Here is a 17,562-nt window from a genome sequence, read left to right as displayed (position 1 = left end):
ATCTACCACCCTCCCACACTCAGTCCTGCTTAAACAAGTGGCTTTATGAGAAGCTGTTAAAAGCCTTCAGCAATTTACACAACCAGCAGTGTGGTGACATCTTAGAGACTAACAAGCATATTGTTAATGGGAAGAAAGCATACACAATGTACATCTTTAAAATAACAAATAGATATTGCAGTGCAGGCACCCGTGGCCAGATGAGTTCAGTGTGCCCCATCAGACAGCATTAAGCTATGCTAGAAATTTGCCTTTTAGGGCCAGAGGAGGGCTTTGATTTGCCTTGCTCATAATGCTGCTCAGTCAGCAAGGAACTAACTGTGGAGCTAGCATTTTGTTTTTAGAAAAATCCAAATTCTATACTGAATAAATGCAATACAACTTCTGCACATCACAGGACTCTTTTGAGACATCAGCCCCTGATTTTCCAAGTTCTGCTTATTTTTTTCTAGACCTTGAGGCCCCCCGAACAGTTTCGAGCTCCACTGTCACAGGCAGTTCCCTTTCTGAAAGGCTAATAGTCTCTCAGAACATCTCTACTAAGATGACATGTAAAAAAGGTTTAGGATTTCATTATCTCAGCAAAGATCTGCCAAAGGAAAAACTGTCTGAACTCAAAAGGCACTCTTGTAAAATGAACAATTACTGAGTTTTCCTGTAGTTGAACAATGTCTGAAAATGACATATTATCAAGTTAGGTTTTACTGGTACATGCCTCAGCCTGCCTGATATTAGACAGGAAGGAAACATGAACTATAGAAAGAGAGAATTTAGGCTACAATCCTATACATGCTTAAATGACAGTAAGCCTGTACAAAATTGTGCCATGAAAGTATCTTCAAGTACCACAGCACCTTCTAGTGTCAAGCTGAAGTACCAACACAGAAAAGACAAGGGTTTTCTTCAGCCTCTCCTTTCACAGCAGGTGAATGAAATCAAGAGCTTCGTGTTCTATACGGCTAGGGAGAACTAGCTTTATGGATCAGACCAAGAACATTCCTAGTACAGCACTCTGCCTCCCAGTGGCCAATCAGATCCCCCAGGAAGCTCATAAGCAGAGCACAATGGAGACAGCCATGCAAGAAACAGCCCTCTGGAAGGAAAGTCTATGACTTGCTTGTAGACCCAGAGCCAAACTATACGTTTTATTTAGCATGACATTGGCCAAAAGCATGACATTAGCTGTTGTGGGCTAGTTGTTTCCTACCTCAAGATAGCAACATAGGTATGCTAGGCCTGAGCCTGCAAAGACATCCCATTGGCAACCTGAGCCTAGCTAAAGCAGCAGTGTGCAAGCATCCTGGCTGGCTGGCTTCCCTTCTTCCTCAACCCTCCTTGCTTACCAGTGACCATGGAGTGTCAGTGTTGCAGCCAGCGAGTAGTCCATGGCTGGTCCAGGGTACAAGTAAGCTGCAGGCAAGAGCCCAAGCAGCAGGACGCTGACTGCGCGCTCACTTGTCCAGTGCAGGGAGGCTGCCTTGGAGCCAGCTGAAAGAGAAAAGAAGCACTCCTGAGACCGAGAATGGCTTGTCTCTGCTGTTCAAGAGCTGCGAATAAACTTTACAGCGAACAGTTCAAAGTCTCTGAATGTGGAAAGCACAAAAGCAAGTGAGGATCGATAGGTCCACCATCCTTCTCGCGTAAAGGGCCTTCCAAATGTAACACTAGGAGTTTCCTCACACCAAGGATCAATCTACTGAGGCTCCTCAGGTGACAATTCTAACAGTCGTGTTGGAGGAGTTAAGCCATTTCTGCCCAACACTGCATATATGCAGCAGGGATCAAATGTGTACACCTGTGGGCAGGGTAGAAATGGGTTAATGGTTTATTCCAGGACCAGGCAGATTGATAAGAAAAGGAGAGAGCCAGGTCACACAGTCCCAAGATGCAAGATGGCTCCTACAAAGAGCAGAAACTACAGGTGTGCACCACCTGTTAGTGATATTCCTATGAACTGTATATATGAAACTCCTTATCTCCGTGTTGTGGTATCCATGTTGTCCTTGGGAGGCCCCAGAGGCCTCTTCTGGGCTGTGCTGGGACTAAGAGTGGCCCACAAAAACCTCTGGAAGCAACTACCAATTTTCAGACAGCTACTTCTGGTTTGCTCCAAAAAAAACAAAAGTGGCTTTCACACACTTCTTTGGGCATTCTGAGGCTAGTGGAGGTCCAGAGTGACCGGGAAGAGGCCTTCTACTGATAACACCACCAATACAAAGGCAGGTTTTTGGCATAACAACAAAATCGCTTTAGTAATGGGGTTCAGAGAACGCATCCCTGTTGTTATTGCATTGCTTCCCAGAGACCAACAAATAAGGAGGCACATTGCTGCCCACATTTCACCAATTTGGGCAGGTGGCTAGGGAAAATGTATGCCAGTTGGTCTGAAACATAGAAATTCATCTGTCTAAATGAAGGGGCAACCAAGGCATCATACAGATTTCTCAGTAACATAATATGCTACTTCTTTCCCCCCCCCAAAACCCCAAATCAGGAGCCCCAATCATAAATTGCAATTTAAGCAAATTTGATTATCAGCCAATTGAATGCATTATTCTAAACCCAACAGCAGATATGTGCATACCTGTTTCGGTCTTGGAGAAGCAGCATGTTGGTAGAAGTAAACATAGAAAGGTGAGGGAGAGTTCAGGGTGTCTTGGCAGAGGAACATGATTGGTGCTCAGGAGGGAGGGGCAGGTAGCCTTGGTTGGGGGTGCACAACTGTGACCCCTTGAATAGCAACATTTCCACATGGAGAGCCTGCACAAACCCAAATACATCTCCACAACCAGGAGGGCTCAAAACTTGTTTTGTAAAATAAGCAAACAAATAAACAACATTTCCAAAACTTTGCTGTGTGCCCAATGTTGGGAAGATTTTTCAGATTCTTTTCACTGACACAATACCAAACAGTCACAGACCTTTTAAAAGGGTTTGGAGGCTTTATTTACAATAGTTACAAGTCAATTGATTCAGTTTGGATACAAATGTTCACTTTTCATTTTCCATCCTGTTTCTCAAAGAACCACACCCAGAAAAACACATTAAATAACGTGAGCTAAACAAGTTACCCATGTGACACTGTATGTCACTTCCACCTCCTTATTGGGCCTATTATGACAGGTTTGGTGCATGGTCCCAGCTCTAATTAGGAGGTCATTCTGCCCTGCATCTCAAAGTGTTCCTGGCCCACAACTTTGGTTACACAAGATCCTGGAATTCTCCCTTTTGGAAAGTTATGATCTACATGTTCTGCCAATCATGATCTCTTTAGGTCACTTTGACATAATGACCCTCCTATCCTGTTTTTTAAGGGGAACAACAGTCATTCTCTTGGCTCCATTTTCAGTTATTTTTCTCAGAGAAGGTAAGTTAACCCTCAAAAATCTCTATCACCAAGAACCAGGTCCTGCATAACTCCACAATGCCCCAACATTCCTCACAAGCCTGCTGCTTGCACCCCAATAGTCCAAAATGTCAGACAATAGTGCACAAACATGACCAATGCAATGACTAGCATGGATGGAACCTAAAATGTTAGAATCCCCACTACAAAGCAAATACAGCTGCAGACACCGTCAGCCCACCCCAAATGACCAAAGACATGATCTGCAACAAAACTGAAAGGAAAGACCCTGAAACTTTTAAAGAAAAGAAAAAAGCTGGCATTGTATTCAGCTTTAATCAACCCCACCCCACTGCCCAGAATCATGTTCATGTACATGTTGGCAACCTTCAGTCTCGGAAGACTATGGTATCGCGCTCTGAATGGTGGTTCTGGAACAGCGTCTAGTGTGGCTGAAAAGGCCAATCCGGGAGTGACAATCCCTTCCACACCGGGAGCAAGTGCAGTCTGTCCCTGGTCTGTCTCCCTGGCTATGGGCCTTCCTTCTTTGCCTCTTTGCCTCAGACTGTTGGCCAAGTGTCTCTTCAAACTGGGAGAGGCCATGCTGCACAGCCTGCCTCCAAGCGGGCCGCTCAGAGGCCAGGGTTTCCCACCTGTTGAGGTCCACTCCTAAGGCCTTCAGATCCCTCTTGCAGATGTCCTTGTATCGCAGCTGTGGTCTACCTGTAGGGCGCTTTCCTTGCACGAGTTCTCCATAGAGGAGATCCTTTGGGATCCGCCCATCATCCATTCTCACGACATGACCGAGCCAACGCAGGCGTCTCTGTTTCAGCAGTGCATACATGCTAGGGATTCCAGCTCGTTCCAGGACTGTGTTGTTTGGAACTTTGTCCTGCCAGGTGATGCCAAGAATGCCCAGAATATTGTGTCCAATTCTGGGCAGCGCAGTTTAAGAGGGATATTGACAAACTGGACCAGGTTCAAATGAGGGTGACTAGGATGGTGAGGGGGCTGGAGACCACAAGCTCTGAGGAAACGTTGAAGGAGTTGGGCATGTTTACTTAGGGGAGAGTTGGTTAAGAGGTGACACGTGTGCAATTATTTGTGGCTGTCATGGGAAAGATAGAGTGAATTTGTTCTTGGTTGCCCAGAAGAATAGGAAAAATGGGTTTACATTACAACAACGGAGATTTCAATCATACATCAGGGAGGACTTCCTGACTGTAACAACTGTTTAGCAGTGGAACAGTCTGCTTTGGAAGGTGGTAGACTCTCTAATGTCGGGGATCTTTAAGCAGAAGCTGGGTAGCCATCTATCAGGCATCTTAGTTATGGACAATGATCCTATAGGGCCCTTCCAGTTCTATGACTGGAACCTATTGGAGTGTCAGAGGGAACAGTCATGAAAAGATGAGAGGTGGAAGCTCCCACATACACACATGCAAAAAGCCCATCTATGACAGGGGAAGAGGAGAGGGAGGGGCAGGCAGGCAGTTATCACAAGGATAACAGCTTTCTCCTCCTCGCATCCTTCCTCCGCTACCCCAGGAAAGAGCAAAGAGCTGACAGGCCCAGCTGTCCCCACCCTGCAAAAAGGAGACCCCATCTCCTTACCTGCCTCTTCCCCCAGGCAGAGCCAAACCTCCTCCCTCCCCTTAACAACTACCATCCCACTCCCAAGCTGCATCAACCAGCATTGACCACTGCCTTCCTTCCACCACCATACCAGGCTCCCACCCCACATGGCACAGAACTTGGCTGCACCTCAAAAGAGCCACCAGCAAAGGAAACGATCTCAAGGTCACTGGAATTCAGGGGCAGTTAAGTTGGCTCCACCCACCCACCAGCACACAAAGGCACATTCTCCCTTCAGCTACATGCAAGAAGTACAATCAGCTCTATACAAACAGAGAAGAGCAATACATTCAAGAACTGGTGAGAGGCACACCAACAGCAGATGTTTGTCCTTTTTATTTTATTGCTTCCCCATTGGCATTCTGCCTTCCCATTCAAACACAGTCTTTTTGTTTGTATTTATTTGAAAGAAAAACCACAATCCTGCCTCCCACTCAGCACTCTGCCTTCTTGCAGTGCTGCTTGCCTTCTTGACCAAACTCAGCTGTCTGCTTTTGCTCTTTTTCACTTCTTAGGCCCCAGAACACAATCTCTAATCACCACAGCAACCTGGCACACTAGATTTGCTGACCCCTGCTCTAAGGGAGAAACTTCCAAAAGTTATCTCGCATAAGCCCTGTTCATTTCAATGCTTGTTTAGCACCAATTAATTTCAATGCACCTGGAAATAAAACAAAACTCCATAACCCCTCCCAAACAGACCTCAAATACCAAGGCACATGGCTGTTTACTGGCTATTAAGGCACAGAAGAACACAACATGGCAGACACATTTCAAATTCCATTTTTTTTCTCAGTCCAAGATATGGCGAAAGGAGGACTCTGGCTGGCAGCCTCCTGAGATATGACCAGATGAGGCTCTAAGACAAGCAAATGCCTGAGGCATACTGGATTTCCCCAACAGTAAAAGCATACCCCTTGGCACAGATGCACAACACCCCCCCCCCAAAAAAAATGATAGCCTTACCTAAGCTCCTGGGGGATGTGTGGATCTTGCAGACCAGAGAATGGTGCTCCTCAGTGCCAGCACAGGCAAGGGTTGATCGAGCCAAGAGAACTTTATGTAGGAAAGCTGTGGGGAGAAGAGAAGCATTTCATCCAAAGAAGAGCAATACTTGGATCTCTAGACCAGTGATTTTCAACCTTTTTCATTTCATGGCACACTGGCAAGGCACTGAAACGGGCAAGGCACACCATCAGCTTTTTGACAACTGACAAGGCACACTGTGTTGTCAACGGGGGCTCACATCCCCCAATGGTCCTATTGATAAATGACCCTCTCCCAAATTCCCGCAGCACACCTGGGGACCATTTGTGGCACACCAGTGTGCCACGGCACAGTGGTTGAAAATGGCTGCTCTAGACTCTAACCAACAGGTTAATTGCACCATGTGCAATCCAAAGAGTGCTGGGTGGATCCCATCTCCATGCAGGGGGTGCTGCTGAATGACCCCCAGAAATTTAAAAAACACAGGGCAGCAATTGTTAACCACTGTGCCAAGGCAAATTGATGTGTCATGAATGGTCCACAGATGTGCCATGGGAGTTAGGGGGAAGAGTCATGTATAAGGAGGGCCATTGGGGATGCAAGCACCCCATCGGCAGCGCACTGTTCCTTCTTGTCAAAAAACCAATAGTGTGCCTTGACCATTTTAGTGCCTTGTTAGTGTGCCATGAGATTTAAAAGGCTGAAAATTGTTGCCACAGGGGATTCATTTCTACGTGACCACAGATCATGCTGCCAGAAGGAGTGTGTGAGAATGAAGCACATATCCTTTCAATGCTCCTACTTCTATGCAATCAGACATGAGCACTCTTCTCCCTACTCATAAGTACAACTGCTTCAGTCAGAGTAAAATTATCTAGGCTGCAACATGTCTCAAACAGGTCTCATCTTATGGGGCAATAAAATCTCTGACAGGCAGCTATAGGTCCCAAAAAGCAGCAACGTCACCTAGTGTGGTTCAAGCTCTTAATGCTTTGAAACAGTCGTGCTTTTAAGCCAATAATCTACACACGTAATTAACACAGATTGTGTTTGCCAAGAATTAGGTGTATCTATAATTGGCTACTAGATGACATCCTTTCACATACATGAGAAAGTGTCAACGACGGCCCTCACTATCTGCACAACTGCTCCCCATCGATCCCACACACACCAGATGAAACTATGCGCTGCCTAGAAAACCCTCAGGCCTCTTCCATGTTGGAGAGCAAAGTCACCTTCGGAAGGGCAAAGGTGCAGACCTGTGCAGCAGGGTGTGTGTGTCACTGGCCATGACAGTGGCATAGCTGGAGGGGGCGGAGCGCCTAGTCTGGGGAGAGCCTCAAGCGGCCCCTCCCTTTGGACCATTCCGGGCAGGGGGGAACCTACTGGGGCCCCGCAGCTTACAGTCCAATCCTAGCCATACTTCCCTGGTTGTAAGCCCCACTGACTACAATGGGGCTTGCTTCTGAGTAGACACAGATAGGACGGGCTCTGAGGCTGCCATCCTACACATGCTTACCCAGGAGTAAACCCCACTGACTACAATGGGATTTACTTCTAAGTAGACATGCAGAGGATGAGGCCTGAAGGCTGCAATTCTAGCCACAATTACGGGAGAGTAAGCCCCACTGACTACAGTGGGACTTACTTCTGAGTAGACAGGCACAGGATGGGGCTCTGAGGCTACAACCCTTCCCACATTTACCCAGGAGTAAGCCCCATTGACTCTAGTGGGACTTACTTCTGAGTAGACAAGCAGAGGGCTGTGCTCCGAGGCTCCAATCCTGTCCCCTTTCCCGGGAGTAAGGCCCACTGGTTACAACGGGGCTTACTCCTGAGTAGACAGGCCTGGCACTGGGCTCTCAGTCTCTGAGCTTCCCCGAGGACAGTGCTGGGCGGGGCCGGGGGGCGCTGGGAGAGGGGAGGGGAGCATGGGGGGGAGGCGCGGCGCCGCTCGCTCGCTCACCCGCGCCGCGGGGCCCCCTCCACAGCCGCAGCCCGGCCAGCGCCGCCATCTTGCCCGCAGCTGCAGCGCCCTCCGCCTCCCCCGCCTCAAGGGCAGGTCGCGCGCCAGAGCCGGAAGCCGCCCCTCCCCTCCGAAGGCCCGCTCAGCCGCACTTCCGGTCCGCGCCGGAAGTGCGTCGGGAGAGCTCCGCCCGCCGCCAGTCTCCCCAGAGGACGCGCGCCGGAAGCGGAAGTCTTCTCACAGCACTTCCGGAGGAGGCGGGCCTGGAGAACTGCGCCCGCCGCGAGCCTGTCCTTCCTCCCCGCGCGGCCATGGAGGAGGCGGGCAGCGAGTCCGCAGACGCCGCCGAGCTACAGCGCCTGGTGGCCGTGGAGGAGCAGCGCGCCCGCTTCACCTCCCAGGTGGGCTCCGACCCCCAGCCAGTGGCCGAGAGTTCCGCAGGCCGGGAGGCGCTGCCTGGAGGGGCATCCTCCTCAGTCGCTTGACTGGGCTGCCCAGCCTGGTTCCGGGAGGGAGGGAAGATGCTCCCCCCAGCCAGTGGCTGCGAGTTCCGCAGGCCAGGGAGGCTCTGTGCGGAGAGGCTCCTTTTTTTTGCCCTAAAACCACCCAGTTAGTGGTCGTCAGCACCGTATCTTGTGGCAGGGAGTTCCGCCGGTCTGGGCCGAGCCACTCATATGCATGTTTGCTTAGAAGCCAGAGCCCAATCCTGTGGCCTTCCCACAGCGCTAGCTGGCAATAGCGCCCAGCACCAGCACTAGGTGTTGTCAACGTGCCATAAAGCATATTTATGGCACTGGAAGAAGCAGGGAGCATTGGAAGGGGGCTGGCGGGGGGGGGGATAAGTGTCGGGACAGAGACACCGGATCTGGTCCTTCTGTCTGGCTGAAAAGCCCTACAAGGAGCTTCTTCAGCCTGCCCAGCAAAATGTTCGCTGGCAGCCTCTGTGCGGCTTCTGGATGCAGCAGTAGCCCTTATGCCACCGCTGCATCCTGCAGCACCATGGCGATTGGGCTTGGGCTGTGAGGTACGCTAAGCAGCGTCATCTGCCCTGGCCCAGGTTAGTGCTTGCAGGACTGCAGTCCTCATCTCTTTTCATAGCAGTTCTGGACAAAAGTTGGGCAGGAGGCTGGGAACTGTTTCGCAGCTGCATTGCTGAGCCAACTAGAGTGACTTGCCTGCATTGGGCCAAACTAGTGACGCTTCTTTCCTTACTTTTATTGGTTTTTATTATGGTTTTATTTATTGTTCTTTTATGTTGTGTATTTTAACTGGGAATTGTAAGCCACCTTGAACATGCAGTCCAGCCTGGGAAAGGCAGGATATAAATCTTTTAAATAAATACTCCAGAGTAGGGAAGTGTCTCCTGGGGTTTCCTTGGCAACTGCCTGGTCATGCTGCCTGGACCACCTTGGTCAAGTGACAGCCAGACCAGTCAGCTTTGTCACCTCCCCTTCCTGGGGAATGTTTCCTGCTTCTGAGTTGCTGCAAGACTGGCTACTGATCAAAGGTGTGTCTGTTTCCCCATCTCTCTAGATCCACAACTTCATGGAAGTCTGCTGGGATAAGTGTGTGGACAAACCAGGCTCAAAGCTGGACTCCAGGACTGAAGCCTGCCTGGCCAACTGCGTCAACCGTTTCGTAGACACAACGCTGTCCATCACCAATCGCTTTGCACAGATAGTACAGAAGGGAGGGCACTGACGGGCTGCATGGACCACTTTGATCAGCAGCTGTAATACCGCCCAGCTTCCACTGAATTCCTGCTTGGGCGAAGGCTCTACCTCAGCGCAGAACTGGATGACCAGCCTGCAAGACTGCAACTGTTAATTTCTACGTGGCGTTGAGCTGGACTGTGTGGAACAATGTTTTGCCTTCAGGCAGCCTAATAAATTGATATGAGTTGCCTAAACAAGTTAATGTGATGTAACAAACTGTGACTATTTTGCATGCTTCTGGGGACAAATGGGGATAAGACAGGCCCAGGTAAAATAGTTTGCTTCAGAATTCACACTCTGAAGGATAAGTGTTTAATCTTTGTAAATCATCTTATTTTACTGGAGTATTTGATAACTCACACCCTTTTGTCCCTGTTTATTACCCAGTGATTTGTAGCAGTCCTTTCTCCTCTAGGTAGTCATACTTGAGTTGATTCATGTCAAAAATATAACTTCAAATGGGCTTTGTAGTAACTATGGATATTATAACCAAAATGTAGATCCAATCAGGTGTCATTCTGGGTATTATACTAGATTCAGGGTCCAATCCAGCTTTTCAGTGCTGATGCAGCCCATGCCAATGGGGTGCACACTGCATCCAGTGGTGGGAGGGAAATCATGGAGGCCTCAAGGTAAGGGAATGGTTGTTCCCTTCCCTCTGGGCAGTATTGGTACTGGAAAGTGGGATAGGATCAGGCCCTTTCAAGGAGACACCAAGCTGAATTAAAACTAATTTCTTCAGTAATCCCTTGTACATGATTTCCAATTAATCTTTGGGGAGAGAGCTAAGGAAATTGCAGGATATGCAATGATCAGTGCAGTGCACACAACACAATAGACACTGCTTTCGGTATCTGTATCACTGCCAAGTTAGGAGCCAAAGGCTATTCAGCAGAAATAGTTATGACCCCCACCAAAACAGTTGTGCCCCTTGAGCCATCACCAAGATGACCACTACCTCTCCCCCAACCTCCACCTACACATGCTCACAGTAGGGAGACCATTTAAAACACTTTATTGGCTGAAACCAACACTGTTTATTCTCTCAGAACCTTTGAAGTTATTAACGCACATATAAAAAAATAGTTCTCAATTCTGTAGAAAGAGCCTCAACTGCTTTCTAAAAGTCTTGTCTGCTGGTACAACACAGAACAGGAAGGCTGGCATTCCATGATTATTCTGCAGCAATTGGATACCAGTCAATTGTTTTTGTGAAGGGGAAAATGGAGCCAATAGCTGTGAGGGAGGCACACCTGCAGCAGAAAGTTAACTGTGTTTAGGAATTAGACATGGGACCATGAAGGGTAAACAACTAGAGGCCAGGAATGGGGTAAAAAGGCCTGAACCCCCAATCTCGCCAGCCTATTGTGTCCTGAGTTTGCACCAGTCCCTTGTGTAAAAAGCAGCAATAGGGCATACCTGTGTGTTTTTACAGCTGCTAAATAACTGCAACTTCCCCCAAGGGCTTCTGGGAATTGTAGGGATGAGAGTACTAAGAACTCTACTGGATAACCTAGTCCTTCCTTCCAGAAATACAGTTCACACTGTTCAGAATAACTTAAACCAGATTAGGTCTGTGGTTTATATTTGCTCCTGTGAGAATCAAGATACTAGGGGCAGAAAGACTGCTCAATACTAAGCACTTTGGCAGATACCTTTGCAGCCCCTGGATTGTTCAAGTGATGTAGCCCAGGCTTCCAGATAGCTACTGACAAGCCTACTTCTCAAGCTGCCCTTGAACACACCAACATGCACATCTGGGCAAGGTTTGGCAGGAAAGCTGACCCATGCCTTACAAATTGCACCTTAAGAGGCCTGCAATTTTATTCCTTAAGGGTAAACCCTCCCAGGAACACCTGCCACAAAGGAGGACCCAAGCTCCTAGGCTCCTTCTGGCATGCTAACCGAACACTGATGCTTTCATCAACTTCATTTCCTACAGAAGACTCAGCCACCTGCAACACTCACCACCCGGAATCTCTTGGGTATTGGAATTTCTTGCAGGAACAGATGGCTCACTCTTGTCACAGAGCCTAAGACAGAGGGCTTCTCTGAGCAAAGACAACCACCAACAGTGATGTTCCAGAAGTATTCTTGCTGAAGTGGAGCTGCTAGTGGAAGGAGCTAGCAACTTTTACTCTGAAGGTCAGACTGATGTGGTAAGGTTGAGAGGTCCTACTAGGACTGTACAGAGACCCATTAACCTGGATCTAGGTTAGCCTCCCATCTAGAGGTGCTTCCACTGTCCCAGGTGCTTGCTGCCCCCTCCTGTCTATCCGTTTAACCATAGCCATAACACAAGACAGGTGTGGAGAACGTCAATGCTCACCTTCATGCCACTGCTGCACCGAGCACTTGGGGCTTCTTGCCTCCCTTGCTGCCTATGCTTAGTATTTACACATCCGTCATGAAACAGATTTAGGGTTCTTTTTAAAAGGCAGAGGAGAGTCCATCTTTTTTCTTTTTTTTAAGGTGATGCGGCTGGCATCAGGATGGGCAAACAGGACCCGGGGCAGGGAGAAGCACCTTCCTTTCCCAGTACAGTTTCTGACCAGTGTGAAACTGAAAGGTGTACCCTGAACATTACTAAGATTTGAAGAGCCCAGATTGGAGAGATGCTGCAGAGCCAGCCAGCCAGTTTGGCCCACAGTTTGTTCCTAGGGGACAGAGCAGCTTTTGGAGTCAAAATGGCTTCTCTCAGCAAAAAAGCACACTGACCCAACCGGCCTTTGTCCGCTAGTCCTCCTCAGAGCTGTCCTCGGAGTTTTCGTCAGCCGCCACCTTCCAGTTCTTCCGCTTGCTGCGCTTCTCCTGAGCCCCTTCGCTGTATTTCTCCAGCACCAACACATGATGTTTCCTCCTCTTTCTCTTGGGCTGCTTCTCCCGTTTCTGCTCAGGTTCACTGTCCTCAGAGCTGCTGGAGGTGCAGCTGCCAGCCCTGCTGGAGTCGCTGTCGGGCCCCAAGGAGGAGGCTGGGGGCTTCGCTGAGGGCTTCTTGGTCTTCTTGTGGCGCTTCCGCTTCCTCTGGCTAGCACCCGACGTGACTTCCTCAGAGCACTCGGAGTCCTCGGAAGACTCTGATGCTGCACTCGGAGGCTCCTGCTTCTTTTTCTTTCGCTTTTTGTGTGATTTCTTTTTCCGCTTCTTCTTGTGTGACTTTTTGGCCTTTTTCCTCTTGTGCAACTCAAGAGAGGACCTTTTCCCAGGCGGGGATTTTCTTTTACCGTTCATGTTTTGTTCGTCTTGTTGATCACTATAAACAGAATCAGAGTAATTGTATTCATTTATTATTCACATTTTTACACTGCCCTTCCTCCAAGGAGCTGTGTGGTATACATAGTTCCTTCCCTCCTTTCGTCCTCACAACAACCCTGTGAGGTGAGCAAGTCTGAGAGATAGTGACTGGCCCAGGGTCACCAAGGAAGCTTTGTGGCTGAGCTTGGATTTGAACCTGGATCTTCCAGGTTAAAGTCCAACTCCCAAACCACTACACCAGTGTTTCTTAAATTGTGGTTTGGGACCCACTAGGTGGGACAAGAGCCGATTTCAGGTGGGTTCCCATTCATTTCAATATTTTATTTTCAATATATGAGACTTGAATCTACCATGGGATGTGACTGCATTTTGGGAAATGTTACAGACCTGTATTTTAACAAGCTACTATGTATAGAGCAGCATACTACACTAGCAGCAACTGTTACCCTGAACATGCCTGATCTCATCTGATCTTGGAAGCTAAGCAGGGTCAGGCCTGGTTAGTACTTTGGATGGGAGACCGCCCAGGAATAACGGGTGCTATAGGCTTACCAACCAACCAACCATACTACACTAACATACTATACTATATTAGCGCACTATACAAGCTACTAAATGATAGTCAATGGAAATTACTCCTGGGTAAGTGTGGGTAGGATTGCAGCCTAGGATTCTTAAAAATTTTCCTGCTTGATGATGTCACTTCTGGTCATGATATCACTTCTGGTGGGTCCTGACAAGATTCTTATTCTAAAAAGTGAGTTCCGATGCTAAATATGTGAGAACCACTGCACTATACCATCCTGGCTCTCTAATGAAAGCTTTGGGAATCATCATCCCCTCAGGCCTTAATGCAACATCTCAGGGTTCAGAGCATGTCTCAGGTTCAAACACTTGCTGTGCATGTCATCCATTCAAAAGATATTTCATCTCTCTGAAGTTGCTCAGTTTGAAAAAGCAGAGGATCAAACTGTGTTCAGTGGGGTGGCGTGTCTGTTTCAATTTACCCATGGCACATTTTGGGTGACCCAAGTCAACTTCCTCTTTGTAGATGGGGCTAAGTTGTATCCATGGCATCTCTTGGGAAAAAGACCACAGCGCTGACTGAGACCCTGGAGAGCTGCTGCTGGTCAGAACACACAGCAATGGACAATATGCTGGTCTGGGCTGACTTAGTAGAAAGCAGCTGCTCAAGTAGCTGCCTGCACTGAGCAGGGGGGTTGGACAAGATGACCTCCCAGGCACCTGCCAACACTAACATTCTGTGAAGCTCAAGATAGTCTGTATTTTGCAGAGTTCAGAATACAGACATGCCCCTGTATCTGCAGGGAGGGGGGGTTCCATTCTAGATCCATTAATCTGTGGATACAGGGGGGTGCCCCCCCACCCTCCAGAGGCGAGGGGCAGATACAGGGTATGCCTATATTATGTACTCTGTCCAAATTACAGAATATCTTGAGCTTCACAGAATGTTAGCGTTAGCAGGTGTCTGGGAGGGTCTTCTGAGTCCAGCAGATGTTCTTATCTTTATTTCTCTTTATTTAGGTTTTACACATCTTTGTATGTATTATATAATTTATGTTATTCACTGGCCAAAATAAATTTGCAAGCCAAATAAGGCTCTATTTGACATCTGTTTTTGACTTTCATCCATGCTCTGGTCCCTAACCAGTTGAATGTACAAGATATTGCTGTGACTACAGAAGAACATGCAGCTGGTCCAATTTGCACCACAGAACTAAGACATGAAGTTGCATAGGAACCTCATTTGCTTTACCTGTCTGTGTCAAATTCTTCTGGGTACAACTCTTTGTAGCCACTGTGGCCCCACCTGAAAGAGAACACCAAGCCATCTAAGAGGATTACAAACATATGAGCTGCAGTGCCACTACCTGGGTTGGGCTGCACCACTTCGGACCACACGGGGAAGGGGCAGGGGAAGCACATGGTCAAGTACATCAGTGTCCTTTTTACAAGGTTGCTGTGAAGGCAAAACATTTTGCTTCACAGGTTCTGCTTGTGGACTTCCTGGAAGCATTTAATTGACCACTATGGGAAGTAGGATATGCTGACTGAAATGGGCATTTTGTCCAATCTAACAAGACAATGCCAAGACAATTCCTGGAGGAATCTGGTTGGCTATGATGGAAAGCAGGAGACTGTACTAGACAGACCCTGGCACTTAGCTAGCAAAGCTCTTGCACCTGCTTTGTTACCTTCACTTCTGCCCATATCCTCTTTTTCTTTGTTATTTTTGCCTTTCCCATACCTTCCCCATGTCTTCCTTCTCTTGCACCAACACTGCAATTGTGACTGTAACCTCCTTGGGGCAGAGGTCTGGGTTTTTTTTTTCCTCCTACATTTCTCTGTTTTTTTCCTCCCTACACTTCCAGACCTGTCTGGCATATTCGCCTCATATTCGTAGAGCTTCTTGTTCCAGTAGCGAGTGTGCTGAAGGTCCTCTTCCATTGTCACTGACACAGGAGCCAAGTTCCTTGCCCTCAGATCAGCAGACTGGCTCTCCTCATCAAACCCATCACTGCGCATTCGGCTACTGCAGAGGCAAAGAGAGGGATTTTTTTACAATCGTTGATTCTCAATGAAAAGCTTTCTGTGGAAGGCAAAACATGGAGTTCTCCAAGAGTTGAAACTGAGAGCAAGGGAGGGCAAGCTCCACACACAATCCTTGACTTCTGAGAAATGTGCTGGCACACTGCTCTGTTCTTAGCCCAGCTGCCCTACAGTAGCAGTTAAGTTTGCCAAAGGACAAACAGAGAGGAACCCTCAGGGTGCCCAGAGCAACCTGTGATAGATGCTCTACCATCTTGCCTTCTTAGGTTTGCCAGGACAACACTTTGAAGGAGAAAGACCATTTTCTAGTGTAAATAAGTCCCACCTGGAGCTATTGGGAAGCATCTTCTTTTGCTTTCTCCGATGTCCATCTTCCGTTTGCTTTTCCAATTCCCGTATTTTCCACATTTCTGACTCCTCCTGAATCTTGAGATATATATATTTAAAAATACATTAGTCTAGAATTCTAAACACACTTACTAGGGCCTAAGTGCCATTGAACATAGTGGAGCTTAGTTACAATTAAACATGCAGAGGATGGCACTGTGAATACGGTACCCAATCAAAGCAACAATTCAACAGGGATAATAACATCAATTCCACATTTAATACCAGAAGCTGGGCAACAAAACAAGCTGTTCTGTACCTTGTTGTGTGCATCAGTGTGACGGATAACATTTCGCAGGAGAACTTTCCCCAAAGGGACTCGAGACATTCTTTAACCTTAACACAAAACCAGCAAGAAAATTTGGTCACTATACTGGCATACCACATACAAGATTCTCTAGAAAATACTCCCACTGGGAAAGCAACAGAGAACATTCATTCAGTAGGTGTTTATGTCCCATAATTAGTGATCTAGTTTTTAACTGACAGAGGCTTGCATTTAGATTAATCCAGTAGTACCTCTGCTGCTCCCCAGCCTTTGTCCTGTGTCCACACAGGAAGGAAAAGATAACTAGCCAGCAAGATCCATGTTTGGAGAGACCCCTCAATTCCCAGATCTCAAAGCACAACGTCTGGCAGTTCAAGGGGTCTGTTCATTTACAGGTTGAACACTGATGGCCAAAACAAAAAGACGACATTATTCTGTTCAGAAGCGGGTTCTTTAACCAACCCACACACAGGTTGGGCTGTATGGCATGTGCCCGCTGGATCAGGCCAAAGGCCCATCTAGTCCAGCTTCCTGAATCTCTCAGGGGCCCACCAGATGCCTCAGGTAGTCCACAAGAGACCTGCACCCTGTTCCCACTTGCTTGCATGTGGCGTTCAGAGACAGCCTATTTCTAAAACGAGAATGTTGCACATACTCCCTGGTTTTAGAAAGAGGCCATCTCTGAATGCCGTTTGCAAGCAAGTGGGAACAGGATGCAGGTCTCTTGTTATGTATATACTCATATAGTCGCATATGCTCATACTCCTGTGGCAAGGAGTTCCACAGACCAATGACACGCAGGCACCAATCAGGGCTTGCAACCTGTGATGGGCTTTTCCTCCATCTGCCCAATCCCCTTCTCAAGCATCCAGGCCAAATGCCGTCCCCACACCCTGTGGCAAGGGGTTCCACAGACCCATCGCATGAAGATACCCATGAGCACTTGTTCCTGTGATGGGCTGTTCCTCCACCCATGTGCCCAGAGCCCTTTATAGGCGCCCAGGCCAGACTCGGCCCCGCTCCCTGTGGCAGGGGGTTCCGCAGACCCGCGACTCGCTGTGCGAACAGGGCACCGTCTGCGGGGGGCGTCGAGGAGACCCGGGGCTCCCCCAGCCACAGAGCCGCCTCGGGGCCCCGTCACCCTCTGGAGCGGCCCACCTGGCAGGGGAGGGGGAGCGTCAGGACGAAGGCGCGCCGCGCACCGGCTCCCCGCACGCGCGTCAGGCGTTCACACGTTCTCCCTCGCGAGGCAGTCCCAGCCAGCGGGGCAGCGGGCCTTCCCGGAGCGCGGCCAGCTCAGCCGAGCCGGGGAGGTCTCGCGACCGGAACTCGGAGAGCGGCGAGCGGCGGCGCCGGGACGGGAAGGCCGCGCACACCACTTCCGCTTCCTGCCGGAAGGACGAGCCGCCCCTTCCGCCCGTCGCCATGGAGA

At 48.7% G+C, this 17,562-nt stretch overlaps 3 protein-coding genes across 4 annotated transcripts in view; 1 reads left to right on the top strand and 2 right to left on the bottom strand.

Annotated features, from left to right (window-relative positions):
* The window catches only part of BCO2 (beta-carotene oxygenase 2), a 41,859-nt gene extending 33,772 nt beyond the window's left edge, over window positions 1–8,087 (bottom strand). The window contains exons 1-2 of one of the 2 annotated variants that reach the window (XM_066639362.1): window positions 7,935–8,087; window positions 5,948–6,052 (exon numbers count right to left, since the gene is read on the bottom strand). In XM_066639362.1, the coding sequence (XP_066495459.1) occupies window positions 5,948–6,052; window positions 7,935–7,983 (154 nt within the window). In that variant the 5' untranslated portion in view covers window positions 7,984–8,087. The other variant, XM_066639363.1, reaches the window with a different exon arrangement.
* Window positions 8,088–8,173: 86 nt separating this feature from the next.
* Window positions 8,174–9,851, top strand: TIMM8B (translocase of inner mitochondrial membrane 8 homolog B). Its single transcript, XM_066639608.1, has 2 exons — window positions 8,174–8,335; window positions 9,468–9,851. Exons 1-2 carry the CDS (start codon window positions 8,246–8,248, stop codon window positions 9,633–9,635), a joined length of 258 nt encoding a protein of 85 aa, XP_066495705.1. The 5' UTR covers window positions 8,174–8,245; the 3' UTR covers window positions 9,636–9,851.
* An 811-nt stretch (window positions 9,852–10,662) lies between these two features.
* NKAPD1 (NKAP domain containing 1) lies at window positions 10,663–17,485 on the bottom strand. Its single transcript, XM_066639415.1, has 6 exons — window positions 17,289–17,485; window positions 16,122–16,198; window positions 15,801–15,901; window positions 15,300–15,458; window positions 14,682–14,735; window positions 10,663–12,902 (listed from the first exon to the last, which is right to left on the bottom strand). Exons 2-6 carry the CDS (start codon window positions 16,188–16,190, stop codon window positions 12,386–12,388), a joined length of 900 nt encoding a protein of 299 aa, XP_066495512.1. The 5' UTR covers window positions 16,191–16,198; window positions 17,289–17,485; the 3' UTR covers window positions 10,663–12,385.
* Between the last annotated feature and the right edge of the window lie 77 nt (window positions 17,486–17,562).

This window comes from Tiliqua scincoides, chromosome 11 (genome assembly GCF_035046505.1).
Source record: "Tiliqua scincoides isolate rTilSci1 chromosome 11, rTilSci1.hap2, whole genome shotgun sequence".
Taxonomy (NCBI): Eukaryota; Metazoa; Chordata; class Lepidosauria; order Squamata; family Scincidae; genus Tiliqua; species Tiliqua scincoides.
The sequence above is the reverse complement of the archived record's forward strand: the minus strand, read 5'-3'. Positions and strand labels throughout refer to the sequence as shown.

Excerpts from the sequence above, each read along its gene's own strand:
- TIMM8B (XM_066639608.1), top strand. The coding sequence starts at position 8,246 with ATGGAGGAGGCGGGCAGCGAGTCCGCAGACGCCGCCGAGCTACAGCGC. Across the intron at positions 8,336-9,467 it reads GCGCCCGCTTCACCTCCCAG|ATCCACAACTTCATGGAAGT; the intron begins GTGGGCTCCGAC and ends CCATCTCTCTAG.
- NKAPD1 (XM_066639415.1), bottom strand. The coding sequence starts at position 16,190 with ATGTCTCGAGTCCCTTTGGGGAAAGTTCTCCTGCGAAATGTTATCCGT. Across the intron at positions 15,902-16,121 it reads ACACTGATGCACACAACAAG|ATTCAGGAGGAGTCAGAAAT; the intron begins GTACAGAACAGC and ends ATATATCTCAAG. Across the intron at positions 14,736-15,299 it reads GAGGCGAATATGCCAGACAG|GTGGGGCCACAGTGGCTACA; the intron begins GTCTGGAAGTGT and ends GTTCTCTTTCAG.